Source organism: Aspergillus eucalypticola, assembly GCF_003184535.1.
Source record: "Aspergillus eucalypticola CBS 122712 chromosome Unknown BO83scaffold_12, whole genome shotgun sequence".
Classification (NCBI taxonomy): Eukaryota; Fungi; Ascomycota; class Eurotiomycetes; order Eurotiales; family Aspergillaceae; genus Aspergillus; species Aspergillus eucalypticola.
Genome location: NW_020290286.1, coordinates 433,256 through 450,560, shown reverse-complemented (window position 1 = coordinate 450,560; position 17,305 = coordinate 433,256). Strand labels below are relative to the sequence as shown.

The 17,305-nt window shown below is 51.1% G+C and overlaps 6 protein-coding genes across 6 annotated transcripts; all 6 read left to right on the top strand.

The window, feature by feature from the left end:
- Positions 1–106: 106 nt before the first annotated feature.
- Positions 107–1,337, top strand: BO83DRAFT_378460 (DNA-directed RNA polymerase III subunit C31). Its single transcript, XM_025531256.1, has 3 exons — positions 107–317; positions 535–781; positions 862–1,337. The coding sequence occupies exons 1-3, from the start codon at positions 210–212 to the stop codon at positions 1,260–1,262; spliced, it is 756 nt and encodes a 251-aa protein (XP_025388196.1). The 5' UTR covers positions 107–209; the 3' UTR covers positions 1,263–1,337.
- A 409-nt stretch (positions 1,338–1,746) lies between these two features.
- On the top strand, positions 1,747–5,427 carry tah18 (NAPDH-dependent diflavin reductase; the record flags this gene model as incomplete). The annotated part of the gene is made up of 9 exons (XM_025527544.1): positions 1,747–1,902; positions 1,985–2,160; positions 2,231–2,333; positions 2,467–3,878; positions 3,932–3,933; positions 4,225–4,293; positions 4,352–4,428; positions 4,617–5,277; positions 5,345–5,427. 9 exons carry the CDS (start codon positions 1,747–1,749, stop codon positions 5,425–5,427), a joined length of 2,739 nt encoding a protein of 912 aa, XP_025388195.1.
- Positions 5,428–8,940: 3,513 nt separating this feature from the next.
- On the top strand, positions 8,941–9,986 carry BO83DRAFT_32928 (uncharacterized protein). Its single transcript, XM_025528186.1, has one exon. It carries the CDS (start codon positions 9,328–9,330, stop codon positions 9,853–9,855), a length of 528 nt encoding a protein of 175 aa, XP_025388194.1. The 5' UTR covers positions 8,941–9,327; the 3' UTR covers positions 9,856–9,986.
- A 130-nt stretch (positions 9,987–10,116) lies between these two features.
- Positions 10,117–12,102, top strand: BO83DRAFT_388753 (lipid-binding SYLF domain-containing protein; the record flags this gene model as incomplete). The annotated part of the gene is made up of 1 exon (XM_025532765.1): positions 10,117–12,102. One exon carries the CDS (start codon positions 10,117–10,119, stop codon positions 12,100–12,102), a length of 1,986 nt encoding a protein of 661 aa, XP_025388193.1.
- A 737-nt stretch (positions 12,103–12,839) lies between these two features.
- cp1 (putative carboxypeptidase S1) lies at positions 12,840–15,092 on the top strand. The gene is made up of 3 exons (XM_025531255.1): positions 12,840–13,080; positions 13,162–13,539; positions 13,560–15,092. Exons 1-3 carry the CDS (start codon positions 12,940–12,942, stop codon positions 14,952–14,954), a joined length of 1,914 nt encoding a protein of 637 aa, XP_025388192.1. The 5' UTR covers positions 12,840–12,939; the 3' UTR covers positions 14,955–15,092.
- A 596-nt stretch (positions 15,093–15,688) lies between these two features.
- On the top strand, positions 15,689–16,943 carry BO83DRAFT_398809 (putative DnaJ domain protein Psi; the record flags this gene model as incomplete). The annotated part of the gene is made up of 3 exons (XM_025533285.1): positions 15,689–15,836; positions 15,905–16,590; positions 16,647–16,943. 3 exons carry the CDS (start codon positions 15,689–15,691, stop codon positions 16,941–16,943), a joined length of 1,131 nt encoding a protein of 376 aa, XP_025388191.1.
- Between the last annotated feature and the right edge of the window lie 362 nt (positions 16,944–17,305).

Sequence of the window (17,305 nt, the reverse complement as noted above, 5' to 3'; positions counted from 1 at the left end):
CCAATTCGCGCAGATCTCCGCAGGCGGTGAGCCACATCCAAGCTCGGCCGGAACTTTTTTCTCAGCCATTGGATCATGGCGCAGTGAACGCCCGCCAGCGCTTCGGCCTTTTCCTCCCTGGACGTTAAACAACCTGGGCCCCAACGGAGCCATCTCCATCCGATTGAGAAAAAGGGGCATATTCTCAGTGAATCATTTAATAATCCGACATGTCCCGATTCGGCGCAAAGAAAGGCAGAAAGCTCCCCGGAGCCGAATTCACTTGGGAGGCAGATCCCAGCGGAGAAAATGATACGGCGCCGACGCCTTTGTTCCCTGTATGTTTTGGGTTGATGTGATGTGATATATTTGCTTCTTTGTTTGGTTGCTTTGTCACATGGGTGATTTGTTGCGTTTACCGATGTCGTTCACATTCACCCTGCTGCTGCTGCTGCTGCTGCTGCTGTTGTTATTGTCATAACAGTCTGGCTTGCTGTTGCTTTTCGTCAATCAAGGAATGAGGGAGAGGCTCTAATCATGTCATTGTACAAACAGAAATACACGGTCCCTCGCGCCAGACCGCTCTCCTCGCAGGAACAATTGCAGGTGGATTTCTATCGCACTCTTCGGGAACGGTTCCACGATGGCCCCTATTACTCGATTCTGGAGGGGGCGGGGTCGACGATGAAGAAGGATAGTGCGGCGCGGGCGAACTTCGATCCCTTCCATGGCATGCCGAGTTATTCGGGCAAGTATCAGAAGAAGAAGAGGGCTTTGCCGAGGTTACAGGGGAGGCAGTATGGTGAGTTTAATCATTCTGTTTCTGATGATTTACGAGGAAGTTGGGAGAGGGACATGGTGCTAATGGGATTGTGGCGGTAGTGATGAAGTTCTTCCCCCGCGAATTGTGGCAGACGATTCAGCCGACGTTCAAGCCCGATGCCGCGATGGATGGGTATGTGCCGCAGGTGGCGCGGGCTGGGGTGAAGCGGGGATTTGAGGACGATGATGAAGAGGAGGATGAGGATGCGGCGAAGCGAGCGAAGGCTGGTGGTGAGGAGGGTGAGGGGGCTGAGGATGATGATGATGGGGACGGGGATATTCTGGATCCGGAGGAGGAGCAGGAAGGCGAGGAGGAGATTGAAGATGATGACTTTGAGGATGACGATGATGAGATGGGTGGGGATTATAACGCTGAGCAGTACTTTGATGGTGGTGATGACGAGTATGGGGATGATGGGTTCGGAGATGGTGGTGGTGGCGGCGAGGAGGATACTTATTAGATCGAGCTGGATTCTTGAGATACCCTTTGTTCAAAACTATTATTCTTTGTCGGTTGATCTTATCAATCTAGCGGTTACTTTGGTTTATTACTATGGTTGATTGGGTATATTCATTCCATTGCCGGAGTATTTCACATTCCGAATGTCTCTTCGATTTGTACCGGTACAGCATCACAGTGACCAATACTTCTCTCCTCATAACTATATTCATACACCATATCCCATCCCCAACACCAAGCAATGAATAAACATCCCAACTATCTACCTCCCATATATGCTGCCAACCCTCTCCGATCCTCGGGATGACGTCATCCCGCTATCTCGCGCCAACTGGACGATCGGATAGAACCCCTCAAGCCAAAACGAGGGGAAGGGAAAAAAAAGAAGACCCGCGATAAGCCGAAAGTGACAGATAGCCAACCCCCCCCCCCATCACCACACCACGCTATCAGGGAGATAGTACAGGGTGCAGTACTTAGGTACAATGAACGGCAGCCAATCACTCCCACCGCGGCGCTCGGCTCTCGTCCTGTATGGCTCTGAAACGGGCAATTCGCAGGAAGTCGCCGAGGAGCTGGGGGCGTTGGCGGAGAGATTGCATTTCCGGACCCATGTGGGGGAGATGAATGTGTATAGGCCGGTGAGTTTTCACCTTTCAATTGTGTTCTATGTGGATGTGGGTGTTGCAATGCATGCTAACTGGTGTATGTGATGATGTATAGGAGGTGTTGAAATCGCATACGCTCGTTATATTCGTTGTCGCGACGACAGGACAGGGTGATTTCCCGGCGAATGCGAGGTCGTTTTGGAGGTCGTTGTTACTGAAGAGGCTTCCGGGGAACTATTTGGATGGGGTTCGGTTTGCGTCGTTTGGATTGGGGGATAGTTCTTATCCGAAGTGGGTTTTATTCGATCTCATACATGGATTGGAAGAGGACATGGTGATGGCTGACTGGCTGGCTTGACAGGTTCAATTGGGCGGCACGCAAACTACATAAGAGGTTGTTGCAACTGGGTGCGAATGACATATATGATGCTGGGGAAGCGGATCAACAGCATCCGGAGGGGTGGGTTTAGCTATTCATCTCTATTTGGTGGGTGTCTCCTAACTGTGTTGTATAGACTCGAAGGGACGTTCATTCCGTGGTTGACCGGTCTTCGTACACATTTGCTCGAGACGTATCCGCTGCCTGAGGGGCTGGAGCCGATACCGGATGATGTTCAGTTGCCGCCGAAATGGATTTTGAAGCTCCAGGAGGATGCTTCGACGACAGCACAGGAAGGACATGCAGTTCCCGGCACACATGAGAATCTACCCGCCCCCGATGATAATCCGAAGTTGACTCGATTGGATTATGATCTGCGGCCTCTGCCCGATACTTTGACGGCAACGCTTAGGGAGAATAAGCGATTGACTCCGCAGAAGCATTGGCAGGATGTGCGTCATGTATCACTTACTGTGCCTGAACATACTTCCTACGTCCCTGGTGATATGCTATGCATTACTCCCAAGAACTTCTCCACCGACGTGAATGCTCTGATCCAGATGATGGGTTGGGAAGAACAAGCTGATCAGCTCATCAGCCTGGTTCCTAATAGCCATATTCCTGCTGATGATCTCCCTTTGCCGCCTATTCGGGGTCTCGACTCCTACCCCCAATTGACGCTCAGGGCGCTGCTTACAGACTATCTCGATATTCAGGCTATCCCGCGCCGGTCCTTCTTTGCGGAGATTGCGCATTACACGAGCGATGAGATGCACAAGGAGCGTCTACTAGAGTTCACGTATACCAGCCCCGAGTATCTTGACGAGCTGTGGGATTATACTACTCGTCCGAGACGGAGTATTCTGGAAGTCTTGCATGAGTTTGACTCGGTCAAGGTTCCATGGCAGCATGCTGTCTCAGTGTTTCCTGTCCTTAAGGGGAGACAATTCAGTATCGCTAGTGGCGGCGAGCTGAAGAGGGGTCCTGACGGTGGCACCAAATTTGAACTGATGATTGCCATTGTCAAGTACCAGACCGTCATTAAAAAGATCAGACAGGGTGTATGTACACGGTATATATCTGCGCTTCGACCCGGAAGCACTCTTAAGGTACAACTGCAGCGCGGTGGACTCAATTCCTCCGTCAACCAGCTCGTTGGCCCAACCGTCCTAGTGGGTCCCGGCACCGGTCTGGCACCACTACGATCCATGCTGTGGGAAAAAGCAGCGATTATTAAGGCATATCAGGAGGAAAATCCTGGGGTTGAGCTCAGCATCGGACCCACGCTTCTCCTCTACGGCGGTCGCAATCGTGAGGCAGACTTCTTCTTCGAAGACGAATGGCAGCAGCTCGGTCAGCTGATCAAGTTGAACGTGCTCACGGCATTCTCCCGGGATCAAAAACAAAAAGTCTACGTGCAAGATGTAATCCGCCAGAACTATGCACTGCTATTCAAGCTGCTGCATGACATGGCAGGGTCGGTGTATATCTGCGGCTCCTCTGGACAGATGCCCAAGGCAGTAAGGGAGGCGCTGACGGAAGCATTCCAGCACGGCGCAGAGGTGGAAACCGATCGATTCAACGAACAAGGGGCCGAGCAGTATCTGCTTGGCATGGAGAAGACGGGACGGTATAAGCAGGAAACTTGGTGATCCGCCTCAAGAGGTACTGTCACATGTGAAGCGGTTATACCATCAACACCTATAGATAGAGCGAGCATGTCTGCCCGATCCGACACCATGCGGATAGAGTAAAGAAACGCAATATACCCAGATATTCGAATAGAACCAATACCCACCCTATGAGGTCATTTGAATACATATTACCCCGCTAAACTTGTCAACTTGTTGTACAAAGTCTCATAAGAGAGGAGGCTAACCTCGGCTGGCGGCGGAAGAGCAACAAGCGTGGTTAGAATCTCGGCCCGCCTCGGCGGACTCTCCGCCCAGGTCACCTGTTTTCTGCCGCGGATGGAGCAGCAGCTGCTCCGACGGATCGGTGTCTCTCTACTCTTCCCTCAAAACGGCTTCTTGCTCGCTTTAAGAGTCGACGCCCCTCACGCTGCTGTCCCTCCCCTCCATTGCCCCTTCACTCCCTCCGAAGTCCCTTTACCACATATTATTGTCATAATGAGCGGCTTGCGAATTCTCGTCCCCATTAAGCGGGTTATCGACTATGCGGTGAGTTTTGGATTTTGTCGCCTCGTGCTTCTCCTGCTCCGTTCTCGGTGAAGAGTCACATCTCCGAGCGAAAGTTGCCCGCACGCGCAGTCTGCAATTGTGCTTCGTCAACACCAACACCTACACTCACCATAATATTACGATACTCCGGCACGATATATCATGCTGAACATCACTGATAATGTTAGGTCAAACCCCGCGTCAACAAGGCCAACACCGGCGTCGAAACCGCCGGTGTCAAGCACTCCCTGAACCCGTTCGATGAACTCTCCGTCGAAGAAGCCATTCGCCTGCGCGAACGCGGCACCAAGAACCAGAGCCCCATGAAGGTCGAAAACATCCTCGCCCTCTCCGCTGGCGGAGCCAAGTGCGCCGATACCCTCCGCACCGCTATGGCCATGGGTGCCGACCGCGCATTCCACGTCGACGTCGGCGACAGCCCCGATGGTGGTCCCGAGCCTTTGACGATCGCCAAGATGCTGCAGGGTGTGGTCAAGTCCGAGAACATCAACCTGGTGCTGCTGGGTAAGCAGGCGATTGATGGCGACCAGGGCCAGACCGGTCAGATGCTGGCGGGTCTGTTGGGGTGGCCGCAGGCGACGCAGGCCAGCAAGGTCGATATTAAGGATGCGGATGGTACGGTGGAGGTGACACATGAGGTGGATGGTGGTGTTGAGACGCTGCGGGCTAAGTTGCCTATGGTTATCACTACGGATTTGCGGTTGAATGAGCCCCGCTATGCTACGCTGCCGAACATTATGAAGGCTAAGAAGAAGCCTTTGGAGAAGAAGACGTTGGCGGATTTCGGTGTTGAGGATAAGAAGCGTTTGAAGACTCTGAAGGTTACTGGTGAGTTTGCCCCCTGCCCTTCCATGTGCACCCCGGCGCTGTTCTATGTACTGACTTACCGTCCCAGAACCCCCCGCTCGCCAGGGCGGTGGCAAGGTCGAGGATGTCGACGGCTTGATCGGCAAGCTGAAGGAGTTGGGTGCTCTGTAGAGGTGGATTAGGACAGATGATTGGATACAACAATAGGTATACCTTTGTGTGTGTGTGTATGTTTACGACTAGACTCGTGTCCAGTATCAGCTGAACCGGCTGGACCTTATTTCTCATTTCATTTATCTCCCGCGGATCATAACCTTGCTGTGGATATACTATTTACTTATGCTTAACTCTAACCGTGGCTGGCTATACCTGCTACAGTGGGTCGACCGCACGAATCACTCATCGGGACAGGAGCAATTGCCTGATAGAGTAGGAGAGTAGTTCACACGAACTATCCAGCTGTCTACTCCGTAGCTAGCTGAACTCGGGAGTTCATCGGCAACTACTACGTAGTGACCTGACAAGCTAAATCTCAATATGACACAGGTCTAATAACTAGTTATTCCCCCTGTCACGCTGACATATACCAATTACCCACATGCACTAATACCAAGCTAGTCGATTATAATCCGTCCGGGGATCCCGATCCGCTAGATAGATGGCAACCCGCAACCAGTAGTCCAGTAGTCCAGCGTGGGACCCAAGCACCGGGAACCAGCCGCTTCATCGAATCGGATCGAGATGATGGTAGATGTATGTTTACTAGCATGGTCTGTACGGAGTAACTTAGGGGTGTGATGGTAATTTTGCATGCACTAGGATGGGTACTAGTTTGATATCAGGGTTAAGCTAGTCTGGATGGAGATGTTTTGTTGGATGTATATCATTTGTATAGATATACTATCTACTAGCTACCGTGGGTAGTAGATGGTAGATGGAAGGGATGGGAATGGAGTGGAACTATGTATTGCTAATAGGAATTAATACTAGTGAGTGGGTTTGGAGATATATAAAATTCTCAGGTTAAATATATTCAGTAGTAGAAGCTACTATGATTATATATAGACTCTACACCTTTATACTAGATACTCGCCTACACATGACCTCTAGATATAGTTAGTAGTAGAGTAAAGTAGTAGTAGTAAAGTTAACCTTCAACCCAACTGCATACATTCCACGAGCCAAACAAGCACACAGACAAGCAGACACACAGACACAGAGTGAGTAAGTGATGAACGACACTCCCGTTCGCATTCCAACTATGTACTAACTGTACATGATCCTCCGATCGATCCATCCCGCCCGATTACCGTCCACTTCGTACCTACAGTAAGTTGGATGATACATCATATCAGGCACGGTTGGTAGTGCAAACAAACGAACACGAACACCAACTCGAACAGAACCCAAACTAAAAAAACTCAATTCATCCACGGAAGCACGTATGTATCCATCCATTTGTTTATCTAACTTTCTGATCCTTAGCTTAGCGGTCTAACAGAGTAGCTACAGTACGTATGGACATGACTCGTTGCCTTTCGGCTATTGATCCACTAGGGTGTTATGACAGGAACACTGCCATCTACTATCATTGTAAATGGTTTGTTGGGGATGGTGTATATAGTACGCTAGCTAGCTAGCTAATTAGTTAGTCTCATGAAGTGCTACGATCGTCGAATTGACTGGCTGACTGGATGATTAGTTAGGGTGAGGGTGAGGGTGATGTTTCGGCCGAAGTTGCCTCGTCTCGTCTCGTCTAAGAATAGCCTGTCCTACAGAGTACAGTAGAGTAGACAGGGATCCATCTGTGGTTCAGCTGAACTACTGAGTAGACTGGAGTGTTTCGCATTGCTAGGGTAGGGCCAGGGATTGTGGAATGTTCTGTTCTATTTACTAAATTCTACTATCCTATACTATCTATAGTCAAGTACAAATAGAGGGGATATACAACACCTACCATCCTACCCATCACCAAACCATGAGCTTAGTTTAGCATAGAAGTAGGGATAAATACATACCACTCTCTGATCACCCACTCCGTCCTCAGTATCCCTCTGAACCGCAATAACCGCATCAATCCACTTCCCTACTATCCTCGTGGGCCCCTACCATCCCATCCCACCGATGGCATATGATATATCCAACAGTAAAGAAACACGGGAAGTGAAAAAAAATTTTTTTCTCGTTCTAAATGCGCACATGGTGTCCAGGGGAAAAAATGAGATGAGAGAGGTTCGTTCGTGAGTTCGTGAGTTCTTGCTCCCGTTCCTCCCGTTCCTTCGATGGCCCCCCGGCCCCGGGATGATGAAACTCTGTTTGAAGGGGGTTGATGGGGTGGGTAACATGATTTGGGTTGGACTGGTCAGGTTGGGCTAACTGGATGGGGTAGTAGATAGGATTTAAGTAGGTAGGTAGTCTAGGTCTGTGGTACCTTTTGTAACAAGGTACCTTTTTTTTTTCTTTTCTTTTCTTTGCTTTGCGTCTCGCCCTTGGAACGGTACGATCGAGGTGAGCCACTTGCGTCAATTGAGCATGATCATGCCCTGCTGTAGGTACCGGAGGGTAGGTAGGAAGGTAAGTAGGATGTGGTATAGTATCCCAAGCAACGCATCTTCCCTGTCGTTGGCGAGAAGTGGAACTAACCCGAGTAGACTAGACTAGACTATTGGATCTCGATTGGGGGTGGAGGAAAAAAGGGAGGAAATTGGACCTGTCAGGGACAGGATATTATTTCTTTTTCTACTTTCGGAGTGAGTTAACCAGCTACAGTATCCGTATTTACTTCCATATTAACCTGGTGACTTGTTTACTTACTACCTACTTAGTTATTGTACTTAATTCTGCAGCTAGGGTTGGAGGGGATAGTGGAGAAAAGACAACATGAAACTAATGCAGAGAATTTTCTTTTGCCTGGGCGACGAGAAGGAAATGAAGCGAGGGGATGGATGGATGGATGGGTACACCAAATCAATGCGAAGGGATACAATTTACCCATCCATGGATGGGGGCCAGACAGACAGAGCTAGCTAGCTACTGTAGATACTAGTTTAGGGTAGGGTGTGGACTGGACTGGACTGGCTGGCTGGTATTGGGGCTGAAGGAAGAAGGTCAAAAAAAAAAAAAAGTAAAAAATAAAGCAGCACCACTGCACGTAAGCAAAACAAAATCACGGTAGAAGAAGCGATTGGACCTGTCATATTCTTCGGGTGGGAAGTTGATACATCCCTTGTGAGGGTACGCAGGGATGAAGAGGGGAAGATTCACGCGGATCTAGTGGAAGTTAATCGGAAAATGAATTTTATTTTATTTTGATTTTTGATTGTTAATTTAAAATTTTTTTGAACAAGGAAATTGTGAGGGTGGGTTTACTTTGGCAGCAAGAAGAAAATTAAACTAGACTAGACATAGATTAGCTGGGGATCTGGTTCAGGGACTCTTGGCCCCATCGCCATCGCCATCGGGTACGTAGACGATGACGCTGTCATTTGGGGGTTGAAGGGTTGAGGATTCTTCCAGGATACTTTCATTTTCTTCCACGGGAGAGAAGCATTGCGAGAACAGCATTTGAAAGACAATGAATGATTATCAATTAGGATAGAAGAATGTAGAGGAAAGTATCTATTTCTACATCCGAACAGCCGACGGGCAAATTATAAATGTAGAAAAAGTTAGGGTAGAAATCTAATCCGATCGGCTTATCGGGCGCGGCGAAGCGATGACGCTGATGCTGCCATGATGCCATGCATCCGGAACCAGACTGAAGGAAATGGATGAATGACTGCCTAATTAATATCCTTTTCTTGTACTCCCCTCCACTTCCTCGTCATCATCTGGCTGACTGACTTGACTTTCTTGTACACCTTTTTTTTTTTCATCCGGCCGTTCCATCTCCGGCCAGCCACTCTTCCCTCCCTCCCACTTACTTCCAGTCCAACCATGCCCTTCCGACCCAGCCGTGTGAGTATTTGTGCCTGGTTCGCATCCACGGCTCTGCACACTTCTTCCATTTAGTCTTGTCTTCCCCTCTTGCTTCTGTGAAAAGAAGAATCCATCCTTTTCCCTTTCTGCTTCATGCTTGCTTGCTTTTTCTTCCCCCTCAACTGCATTAGCTCTCGGTCATACATCCAGCCTACATCTCTAGCACATCTGACCGACGGGTCCTACGGGTCGATCACCCCCTCCACTCTGGGGTTTACCTCTCATCTCCTACATAAACTGTCCCTGCTCCTACTTGTGGTGGACACGGAAATTAGCTGTTGTTTCATCTGGTCCCTTTTCCCACTTTACTCTCGGATATATTGTCACTTTTTGAATTTCTTTTCTTTTCGTGGCCCTGGCGAGGCTCAGGCGGAGGTAAGCCGACCCCCGAATGCCATTTGCCCGTCCCATGGTTCCCCTCCTTCCTTTCCTCGTATGTCACCGGTTCTCCAGCTGCTCGCCACCCACTCAAGGCGAGGTCTGGAACGCACGGCTAGCACGGCGAAAAGCTCGAGGTCTTCTTGCCTTTTAATAATATGGCCCTCTCCTACCTACGTCTCCTTCCTCAATACATGCAATTTCCTTTCATCGCAGATCACTGACGTTCCGGATACTATATAGTTGGCTTACATTCTTACCACTTTCCGGACCCGCATTCCTCGGTTGTCACCCCAACTTCTGTTGCGCCCGTTTGCTGCCTCTTTATACATTCCCGGCTGCATTGGGACTTTATGTGAAATATTTTGGCCGTCTTCGTCTACTGCTGCCATTGCACCCGCAATTATAGACTGCCTCTTTACCCACTGCGCGGTCCTCAGGACTCCATCCTGTGTCACTCTGTTTGGTAGACTTGGAGACCCCGCGGGATTCTGAGTCGCCACCATGCCTTCCACTCTGTGGGAGAAGACGAAAGGCACATCTAAGAAAGGATTCGATAAGGCATGGCATACCCTCGACAAGCTGGGCGATCCCGTCAACCGGCTATCCTACAAGGTCGGCGCAGAGGCCTTTTGGCCCATGACCCTTGATAAAGAAAGCGACAAAGCTGCGCGAATCCTCCGAAGTTTCTGCAAAGATGGTTTCTATTCCAATGAAGATGCCGATCGTCAAAGCACGGACAGCTCGGTCAGCAAAGAATCCGGCAAGATCGATCGCCCCAAGGGCAAGCAGCGCGTCATGAAGAAGATCCCCGCTAGGGTTATACAGCGCGCCAAGGGCCTCGCTATCTTCACTACTATGCGCACAGGCCTCTGGGTCAGTGGCTCGGGCGGTAGTGGTGTGCTCCTGGCGCGGACCCCAGATACCAATGAATGGAGTCCGCCTTCCGGTATCATGCTTCATACGGCTGGTATCGGTTTCCTGGCGGGCGTGGATATCTATGACTGTGTGGTGGTCATCAATACCTACGAGGCCTTGGAGGCTTTCAAGAAAGTGCGATGCACTTTGGGTGGAGAAGTCAGCGCTGCGGCCGGTCCGGTTGGGATGGGCGGCGTGCTTGATTCGGAAGTGCACAAGCGGCAGGCCCCCATCTGGACCTACATGAAGAGTCGCGGTTTGTATGCTGGTGTTGCTGTGGATGGTACCATCATTATCGAGCGTACCGATGAGAACGAGCGCTTCTATGGCGAGCGCATATCGGTTACTGACATTCTCGCGGGCAAGGCCAAACGGCCTCCTGCATCGATTCAAACGCTGCTGAACACAGTGAAAGCTGCCGAGGGCAACCCAACTGTGGATGAAAACTTGCTGCCGCCCGGGGAAACCCCTGGGGATGTTGACATTGTGCCTGGACCGGGCTCGTTCGGCATTCCCGACCCCGAGGACCCCGATCCGTTTGGTGTCAAGGCGCTGGAGGCGGAGGGTCTCTTTATTCGTGAAGCTGGGACGAAATCCAGACCATCGCAGGAAGTGTTCGAGTTTAAACCCGGCCCGAACAGCCCGATATTTGCGACTTTCCGACGGAGCATCGACAGCTCACCACGCAATAGCTGGCGAGCAAGTGTACAGAGCTACGCCAGTATGGACCGAGGGACCCAAACTGATGATGGTCCCACGACTGCCCCGACTTCTATCAGCCGTGCCTCCTCCCGGAGCTACCGTGACGTGTCCGACCGCGCTGAGACCAGTCCCTGGGATAACGAGGAGGGACGATGGGAGACTGTCATCCCAGAACACGACGAATATCACGGCCAGGATGATGTCGAAGACGTGGATCTGGATGACGATGTGGAAATCCACGAAGTCAGCAGCGCCACTGTATCGAAGCGCGAGAGTGCTGCCCACTCGCCTGTCCCGGTCGAAGACTCCATCGCTCCTGTCGAGTTTAAGCGTCACTCGCCCACATTCACACGGGCACGCCTTGTGACGATCTCCAAGCGGATGCCCCCGGCCCTCCCACCCCGAAACCCCCAGCGGACGCCCGCTCCTGTTTCGACTTCGACTCCTAGCTCGCCTACGGTAAACCCCTACGCACACAGCCGCCGGCGTTCCGTGGCGTCTAGCCCGGGACACGCCACGTACGGCTTCACAGAGATGCCTCTGTACCACAAGAGCGATTCGGAGAGTGACCTGTCCTCTACCGGTGCTCCCGAGTCATCCAACAAGCCTTCACCAGACCGTGAAGAGTTCCACTCGGTATCCAGTCTGCACGATTCGGACGTGGCGTCCGAGACAGAGGCTAATGAGGTCAAGGAGACTGAGACCGAGAAAACCCACGAGGCATCATCCGATGCAAGCACTCCTACATACGTTCACGAGTCTGATGTGTCCCCATGGGCGAAGTCTGACACAGACCTGGCACCCACAAAGACCATCACTTCTGAGGACCACGTCAAAGTGGAGTCTACGGTGCAACCCCAGACTGCGTGAGTGCTAAGCACATACCGCCATTCCTTGTATATATTCCTTCTGGCATATTGTTATTGGGATCCATCCCGTTGCATATTGCATATTGATGTTGATTCCCACTGTGTTTCGGCTGTTTGTATCGCGTTTCCAGCTCTTGTTTTTATGTTTTTGTGTCATACTGTAATGGTAGTCTTAGCGTGCGTGGTGTTTGGTTTCAAATTGGGCATGGATACCTGGGCGTCTCGGGATGGATACTGGGACGTGGTAAGATGCTTGAAAGCGTGATTTGAGTTTGACAATATATCCCTATGTTCTCTTCTCCAGACATATTGATTGTAATGCAATAGCATTGTGTAGACTGCATTACCTTGGAACGGAACTGCGAAACCTGATCTGTATATGACCGATCACGATCGAGCCACCGACATCATGGCGCGCTCTAAACCAATACAGTAATGTCGATCAATCCCGCTTGAACCAAGGCTGATTTCCTGCTGAAGTATATCATAAAGTGAAACATACTTTGTAGATATTCTCGGCAGTTGCCTGCCAGTTACCCCATACATACCTACGGGAGAGTGGAGTGGAGCGAGTGCACGGCCACTCGATCAACTTAGTGAGATTGTGAGACAGTGACAACCGGCGATCCGCCGGCTTATCGGCGATGGCGTTATCAGACCCCTAGCAGTAGTACTACAGTAGTTAGTTAGTATTTATACTACTTCCTTCGCTCAAATCCCTGTAACACTTTACTTTCTTTTTCTTTTTCTCCCTCTCTCTTTTCTCTTTCTGTGCAATTGATGAACTCTCCATGAGAGTTCTGCACAGATTGAGATAAATACCTAGACAATCACCATGATGCCCTCCCTCGGAATCATCATCACCATCTCCACCATCACCACCCTAGTCGCAGGACAATCATATTTCCCTCCCACACCGGAGGACCTCACCATCATCGAGTCTGAAATCTTCCCGGGGGCAAAAATCTCCTATAAACAGGTTGGGCTACTTACACCCTACCCCAACTTCAATTCCCATCCTATACCATCCTAACTAATAATACTTACTACTGTACCCCAGCCCCTCGGCATCTGCACCAACACCGATACCACCAGCTACTCCGGCTACATCCACCTACCCCCGCACACCCTAACCAACCTCTCCATCCCGGGTATCAGCATATCGCAACCATACCCTATCAATACCTTCTTTTGGTACTTTCCCGCCCGCCACCACCACCATAATGGCTCATCATCGCCACTCACCATCTGGATGAACGGCGGGCCAGGCGGATCCTCCATGATCGGATTATTCCAAGAGAATGGACCATGCGTGGTGAATCCGGATTCGAATTCCACGAGCTTTAATCCCTGGTCGTGGAATGAGTATGTTGATATGTTGTATGTGGAGCAGCCCGTCCAGACGGGGTTTAGTTATGATGTGTTGAGGAATGGGACGGTGGATTTGGTGAGTGGGAGATTGATGTTAGTGTTGATGTGGGGGAAGGTGATTGGGATGGGGTAAGGCAGAATGAGACGTTTTTGGTAGGGACTCTGCCGAGTCAGGATGTGGGTGGGACGGTTAATGGGACAGTGAATGGGGGGAGGGCGTTATGGGTTGCGTTGCAGGTTTGGTTGGGGGAGTTTGTTGAGTATGCTGCTGCTGCTGGTGAGGGTGATGACAGGGTGAGTATATGGACGGAGTCGTATGGAGGACGGTATGGGCCTGCGTATACGGCGCTGTTTCAGGAGATGAATGAGCGGATTGAGAGTGGGGAGGTGAGTATTGGGAAGAAAATCCATCTGGATACGTTGGGGATTATCAATGGCTGTGTGGATTTACTCGTTCAGGTCCCGTCGTTCCCGGAGATGGCGTATAATAATACGTATGGGATTGAGGGGATTAATCGCACGCTTTACGACAGGGCTATGGATAACTGGAGCAAGCCGGGTGGATGCAGGGATATGATTATCGAGTGTCGCGATGCGGGCGAGCTTGGGGATCCTCTCATGTATGGGGATAATGAGACGGTGAATAGCATCTGCGCGGAGGCGTCGGAGTATTGTTCGAGGGAGATCAAGAGTTTGTATACGAATACCTCTGGACGGGGTTACTACGATATAGCGCATTTCACACCAGATGCAGCGCTTGTGCCCTACTTCGTCGGATTCTTGAATCGCCCGTGGGTGCAAAAGGCGCTCGGGGTCCCGGTGAACTATACCATGTCGTCAGAGGCAGTGGGAGACAGCTTCGACTCGACAGGTGATTACCCTCGCAATGATCCCCGCGGGATGATCGGGGATATTGGGTACTTGCTTGACTCTGGTGTCAAGGTGGCTATGGTGTATGGGGACCGGGACTATGCCTGTCCATGGCGCGGCGGGGAAGATGTCAGTCTGCTGGTGGAGTATGCTGAAGCAGAGAAGTTCCGGGCTGCAGGGTATGCAGAGGTGCAGACGAAATCATCCTACGTTGGGGGATTGGTCAGGCAGTATGGGAACTTCTCATTTACGCGTGTCTTTCAGGCAGGCCATGAGGTGCCGTTCTATCAGCCTGAGACGGCGTATGAGATCTTTAATCGGGCTCAGTTTAATTGGGATATTGCGACTGGAGGAGTCTCCTTGGTGGAGAACCAGGACTATGGAACGGAGGGACCGTCATCGACGTGGCATATTAAGAATGAGGTGCCAGAGAGCCCTGAACCAACGTGCTATTTGTTGGCCATGGATTCGACTTGTACGGATGAGCAGAAGGAACGGGTGCTGAGTGGGGAGGCGGTGGTGAAGGATTGGGTTGTTGTTGAGGATGTTGAGGTTCAGGGATCGTTCAGTGGAGATGGTGATCAGTTAGCACAGGTCCCGTTGGGACACTGATGTTAAGTGCAATGTTGGTAGTGTGGTGGTTGGTTGTGATATAGATGGTATACACTGTATAAAGATAAAACTGACTAAGCTCCATACGTATGTATGATGCTAGCTCGATCTGGCAAGTGGCCGGCTGACTGCCCAAAATGGAAGACTGAAGCATCTCAGCTCATTTCCATCAGTTCATCTCAATATCTCCATCTGGCTGTCAAACTTCTATATCCACCGGCTGGACCCTTCTAGTCTTACCTCCACTGCTATCACCCGAACAATCCGTATGGCATCACGGGTTGACCCCTCCCTCGCGGCCATCGAACCTTCTCGAACCTTCTATTGGTCGACCGCTGCGGTCAACGTCACACGTCACCGCAGGCTCACCTGAAAGCCGCCGGCGCTGCACTATACATCAGCCCTCGTCCTCACACCTGGCTTCTCCGCTAATCCTTCAGATACATCATTTACTGTGCCTTATGTCTTGAAACCACCCCTATATAACCTACATTAACTCCCGTCGATATACTCTGATCGGATCGCGGATCGCTGAATCTTCTACGTCATTCGAGACTCTGCTCCCCTCCCCTCGATTCCCCCATCTCACCCCGTGGTGTGACCCCCTCGTGGTGTGCTTATATGGTGTCTGGACTCGCCAATTAGAGCCGTGCTTCACATTTCTACCACGTCTGTCGATTTCGTGATTCCCGTTCCTTTGACCTATCTTCTGGCCCTCGCCAATCGACTCCACAATGGTTGCAGAAACGAAACTCTACGATGCCCTCTCGATCAGGCCCGATGCCTCACAGGACGAGATTAAGAAAGCTTACCGTAAGGCGGCATTGAAGTACCACCCCGACAAGAACAAGGATAACCCGACCGCCTCGGAAAAGTTCAAAGGTATGTTCTGACTCTATTTACCCCGCCCCAGCCTCCATTTTTAGGCCAATGGTGCTAATTTTCAACAGAGGTGTCCCAGGCATACGAGGTTCTTTCCGACCCTGAAAAACGAAAAGTTTATGACCAATTCGGCCTTGAATATCTCCTTCGTGGCGGTCCCCCGCCGTCCAGCGGCGGCGGTGGTGCCGACGGCCCCAACCCCTTCGAAGGTGGCATGCCCGGCGGCTTCTCGTTCGGCGGCATGCCTGGCGGCGGCGGTGGCGGTACTCGGACATTCCACTTCTCGACTGGTCCCGGCGGCGGCGGCAGCGGGTTCCGGTTCAGCAATGCAGACGATATCTTCCGGAACTTTGCCAAAGGCAGCATGGGCGGTATGGGTGGTGGTATGGGCGGCGGTATGGATGATGACGATATCTTCTCGGTGCTGGGAGGTGGGCTCGGCGGCGGTCGGAACTTCCGGAATAGTCGCGGGCCTAGCGGATTCAAGCAATCGTCGCAGCGCGCGCCTACGCCCGAGCCTACGGTCATGGAGAAGGAGCTGCCGCTGACGCTGGAGGAGCTGATGCGCGGTACGACCAAGAAGGTGTCTGTCAAGAGCAAGACCTTTGATGCGAGCGGCAAGCGCACCGTGCAGGATGTGACGCTGGAAGCGAATATCAAGCCTGGTCTGCGGACCGGCTCTAAGATCAAGTACCGCGGAGTAGGCGATCAAGAGGAGGGTGGACGGCAGGACGTACATCTGATTGTGACTGAGGTAGGCATCACCCACCCTAAACCCATTTTACCTTAGTCAATACTAACAACCAGCAGAAAGAACACCCCAACTTCAAACGCCAAGGCGACAACCTCGTCACAACAGTCGAGCTCAGTCTGAAAGAAGCGCTGACCGGCTGGGAACGCATCGTGCGCACAATTGACGGCAAATCCATCCGAGTGTCCAAGCCCGGCCCGACACAACCCGGACACGAAGAACGATTCCCAGGACTGGGCATGACGATCTCGAAGAAGCCGAGCGAGCGCGGCGATCTGGTGGTTCGGGTGAATGTGCGGTTCCCAGCTAGCCTAAGCGCGTCGCAGAAGGACATTCTGAAGGACGTTCTCCCGTGATTCTTCCTTGCCTCTTTGATACTCCTGTTGCCTCTGTTTATTTCTATTCCCATTTCGCTGGTCTGTTAGCATTATGGCGTTGGGCGTGCGGCTGGTTCCGTGATGTGATGAGTGATGATGATGAAGCAGTAGTAGCTTGGAATAAAAGCTTATATACCTGTATGAGTGTGATAAATTGTTAATGTATGCTACTATGATACTACATAAAAACGGAAATTCCGATAATCAATTACTCTAGTAGAACAAAAACTAGTATATCTTATCACACTGATCACATGCCCTTCCCACCCAAAATAGGAATGACTACGGAGTAACCTGTAACTAAGCTTATCGATAAGATAGCGGTCAACAACAACATCACA

Bases quoted from the DNA above. Each gene is read 5' to 3' on its own strand.
- cp1 (XM_025531255.1), top strand. From the start codon at position 12,940: ATGCCCTCCCTCGGAATCATCATCACCATCTCCACCATCACCACCCTA. The intron at 13,081-13,161 runs GTTGGGCTACTT...ACTGTACCCCAG, and splicing joins CAAAAATCTCCTATAAACAG to CCCCTCGGCATCTGCACCAA.
- BO83DRAFT_378460 (XM_025531256.1), top strand. From the start codon at position 210: ATGTCCCGATTCGGCGCAAAGAAAGGCAGAAAGCTCCCCGGAGCCGAA. The intron at 318-534 runs GTATGTTTTGGG...TTGTACAAACAG, and splicing joins CGCCGACGCCTTTGTTCCCT to AAATACACGGTCCCTCGCGC. The intron at 782-861 runs GTGAGTTTAATC...TTGTGGCGGTAG, and splicing joins GTTACAGGGGAGGCAGTATG to TGATGAAGTTCTTCCCCCGC.
- BO83DRAFT_32928 (XM_025528186.1), top strand. From the start codon at position 9,328: ATGCTTGCTTGCTTTTTCTTCCCCCTCAACTGCATTAGCTCTCGGTCA.